We start from the raw sequence: 2635 nt of genomic DNA on the forward strand, positions 1-2635 counted from the left end.
CTTCGTTCCTTTCTTTTGATGATTTGTATTTTGACAAGTCACAAAAATGTTTGAGTTCCCTATGCTTTTGTTAAATCTATTTATAGTTAAATTTGTAAACATCACGTTATCGTTGGGGCATAGTGCGTGTTTCTATTTATATATCATGTAGGCCTATGTATTAATGAAAACTATGATACGGAAAGGAATTTCCATCCAGTCCATACTAATTTTGGTTTATCCGTACAAGAGTACAATCCACATTTTTACGAAATATTTTAAGGAATTTATAGTCGCACTTCTCAGCATATAATCGCATGATACCTTCAAGTTTTCGTATCATCATGTTTTAACTATTTTGCTCTATGACGACTTTTAAAACTATTTATGTACTCTAGGATTGATTAACACTAAGAGTAGTAAAAATGGATTAAATGAAAAGACGGCCACTCAAAGAAATCGTTAAAATACAAGAAGTAAATATGGTAGTTACATGTTAGACATTTTTCTTTGTTTTTTCTATCAATAAGATATAGCACCAACACAAATATTATGAATAGCAATGCACATACTTCGGCCACATGTAGCATAAGTTCGTTCTTACATTAAGTGGTTCGTAAGGATAGAGTCACTGGCCACACATGAAATTCATACGGACTTAACATGTTACACATACAAGCACCTGAACTGTTCATGTTTACACAGGCCGTAATAAATTGATTATAATTTTTATAACTTTCACTGATAAAACTAACAACAAGTTTATGAAACTTAAAATGAGCCCCTTTTCTTCCTCTTCCTTAAACTATTTATAGTACTTCGTGTCAGTATTCCGCCGAATACGTTTTGCGTGCAAGTACAGAAAATGAACTACAAACAAATGTTAAAAAAGGAACGTTCATGTGTTTTTTCAAAGGCTCTTGATAATTTGAAGTATGGACATGACGACATTAAAGCTAGAGTGAAAATATATCAAATATGGATGACAATAGTGAATAAATTTGCGGCGGATAATTTAAAATGCGGAATACTAGCAGGAAGCAAGGCTGAGGGCGTATCCTGTGCTGATGATCCAGACAGTGATATTGATATGATGATAGTGAGGAAACAATTCGTTTGCTGTGATGATTTACATAAATCTGACTTTGGTCACGATAAGGTGGTGCTTGAAATGGCGAGGGACAGTACTGCTCCTGGTTATACCAGGTTGAAGTGTAAGAGCTCGGACAGGGAGAGGATTGTTAAATCCCATCATATGGTCCATAAGCTCGAAGGTCAAATGTTTGTTGGTCATCTACTTAATGAGGATCACCTATCAAGCAGATATGAAAAAGATCACTTTGACATTATCTCTGGACCGGCATTTTCATTTGTATTTTCTTTATCTCATACCTATTTTAAAACAAACTTCAATTTTCCTGTAGTACCCATATCAGTGGATAGTGTAGAATCAGCAATTTCTTGCATCTGCACCGGACATCTACAGAAGTGGAAAGAACGAATGAGGTTTAACAGCTGGCCTGGCCAGGAGTTAATTGAGGAAATTTCTCAGATGAATGGACATGTAGTGCCAGTAGGCTATAAGGGAAGTGAGCATTATCATCTACAGTGGAGAATCTGTTACACTGAAGCCGAATTAAAATTGATACATTCACTGAATGAAGTACAGCTGAAACTCTACGTTCTCCTTAAAATGGTAGCAAAGAAAATATTGAAACCTATTTGTTCAGAAATATCATCGTACATTATGAAAAATTTGTTATTCTGGTTTGCTGAAAGAAGCCCGGCATACAGATTTAAGAACGAAAATTTGATGGGTTTATTATTTTTGTCATTAAGGTCTTTGCAACATTGTATACACAAGAAACGCTTGTCAAACTACATGATACCAGACAGGAATCTATTTGCTGGGCGATTTGATGATGACACTAAGACACGTCTGGTAGAAGAACTTCATAAGCTGATATATGTACAAGGGCTATCATTTTACCTACATTATGAAGGCTTTGAACAACTCAGTTCTGCAATTGCCAAAGCCAAGTCAGCTCTTTTGCAGAAAGACTTGAAACCAAACTCTATCGAAACCACAATTTTGTCTACATATACTCGTAACTTTCTGCAGAAAGCAGTTCAATATGCAGACACAGGTGATGTAGAATTTCTGACCACTGTCTTGAATGAACTAACCGAAGAACAAATAGAGCGTAATATCTGTGACATACAAATGTTAGTCTGCTACAAATAGTGAGTTATAAACAAATGCGGACTGCCTTGTTACATAGTTCAAAAGATGTCATATTCTATTCAAATATATACACCTACCTCGGAAAATTTACATTCAAAGCGTATACACTGCCGAATTCGAGTAGAAAGGTGCATGTTTGTTGAGTTTGTCGCTCCGTTTTCGATTTGATGGTAGTAAGACTTCGTGATGCTTTTCTTCTTAATCCTACAAAAACGGAAGGAGGGAGTTGATTTTTGTCTTGCAACTTTTCAGTCAAGTGTTTTGAGAACATAAGTAGGCTGATCATATGCATAGGTGATGCACCATGATACTTCGGTCTTAATATGGCGTTACATCATTCGGGCAGTAATACTGTTTCTCTGCACTTTGAATAAAGGACGTTATCAAATTGATCCTGGCAGTGCTTCGAAC

General features: G+C 35.8%; 1 protein-coding gene across 1 annotated transcript; it reads left to right on the plus strand.

Annotated features, from left to right (window-relative positions):
• Positions 1-961: 961 nt before the first annotated feature.
• Positions 962-2224, plus strand: LOC123550647 (uncharacterized). Its single transcript, XM_045339073.2, has one exon. It carries the CDS (start codon positions 962-964, stop codon positions 2222-2224), a length of 1263 nt encoding a protein of 420 aa, XP_045195008.2.
• Positions 2225-2635: the final 411 nt, after the last annotated feature.

The sequence above is a fragment of the Mercenaria mercenaria genome, chromosome 6, assembly GCF_021730395.1.
Source record: "Mercenaria mercenaria strain notata chromosome 6, MADL_Memer_1, whole genome shotgun sequence".
NCBI classification, from domain to species: domain Eukaryota; kingdom Metazoa; phylum Mollusca; class Bivalvia; order Venerida; family Veneridae; genus Mercenaria; species Mercenaria mercenaria.

Bases quoted from the DNA above. Each gene is read 5' to 3' on its own strand.
- LOC123550647 (XM_045339073.2), top strand. From the start codon at position 962: ATGACAATAGTGAATAAATTTGCGGCGGATAATTTAAAATGCGGAATA.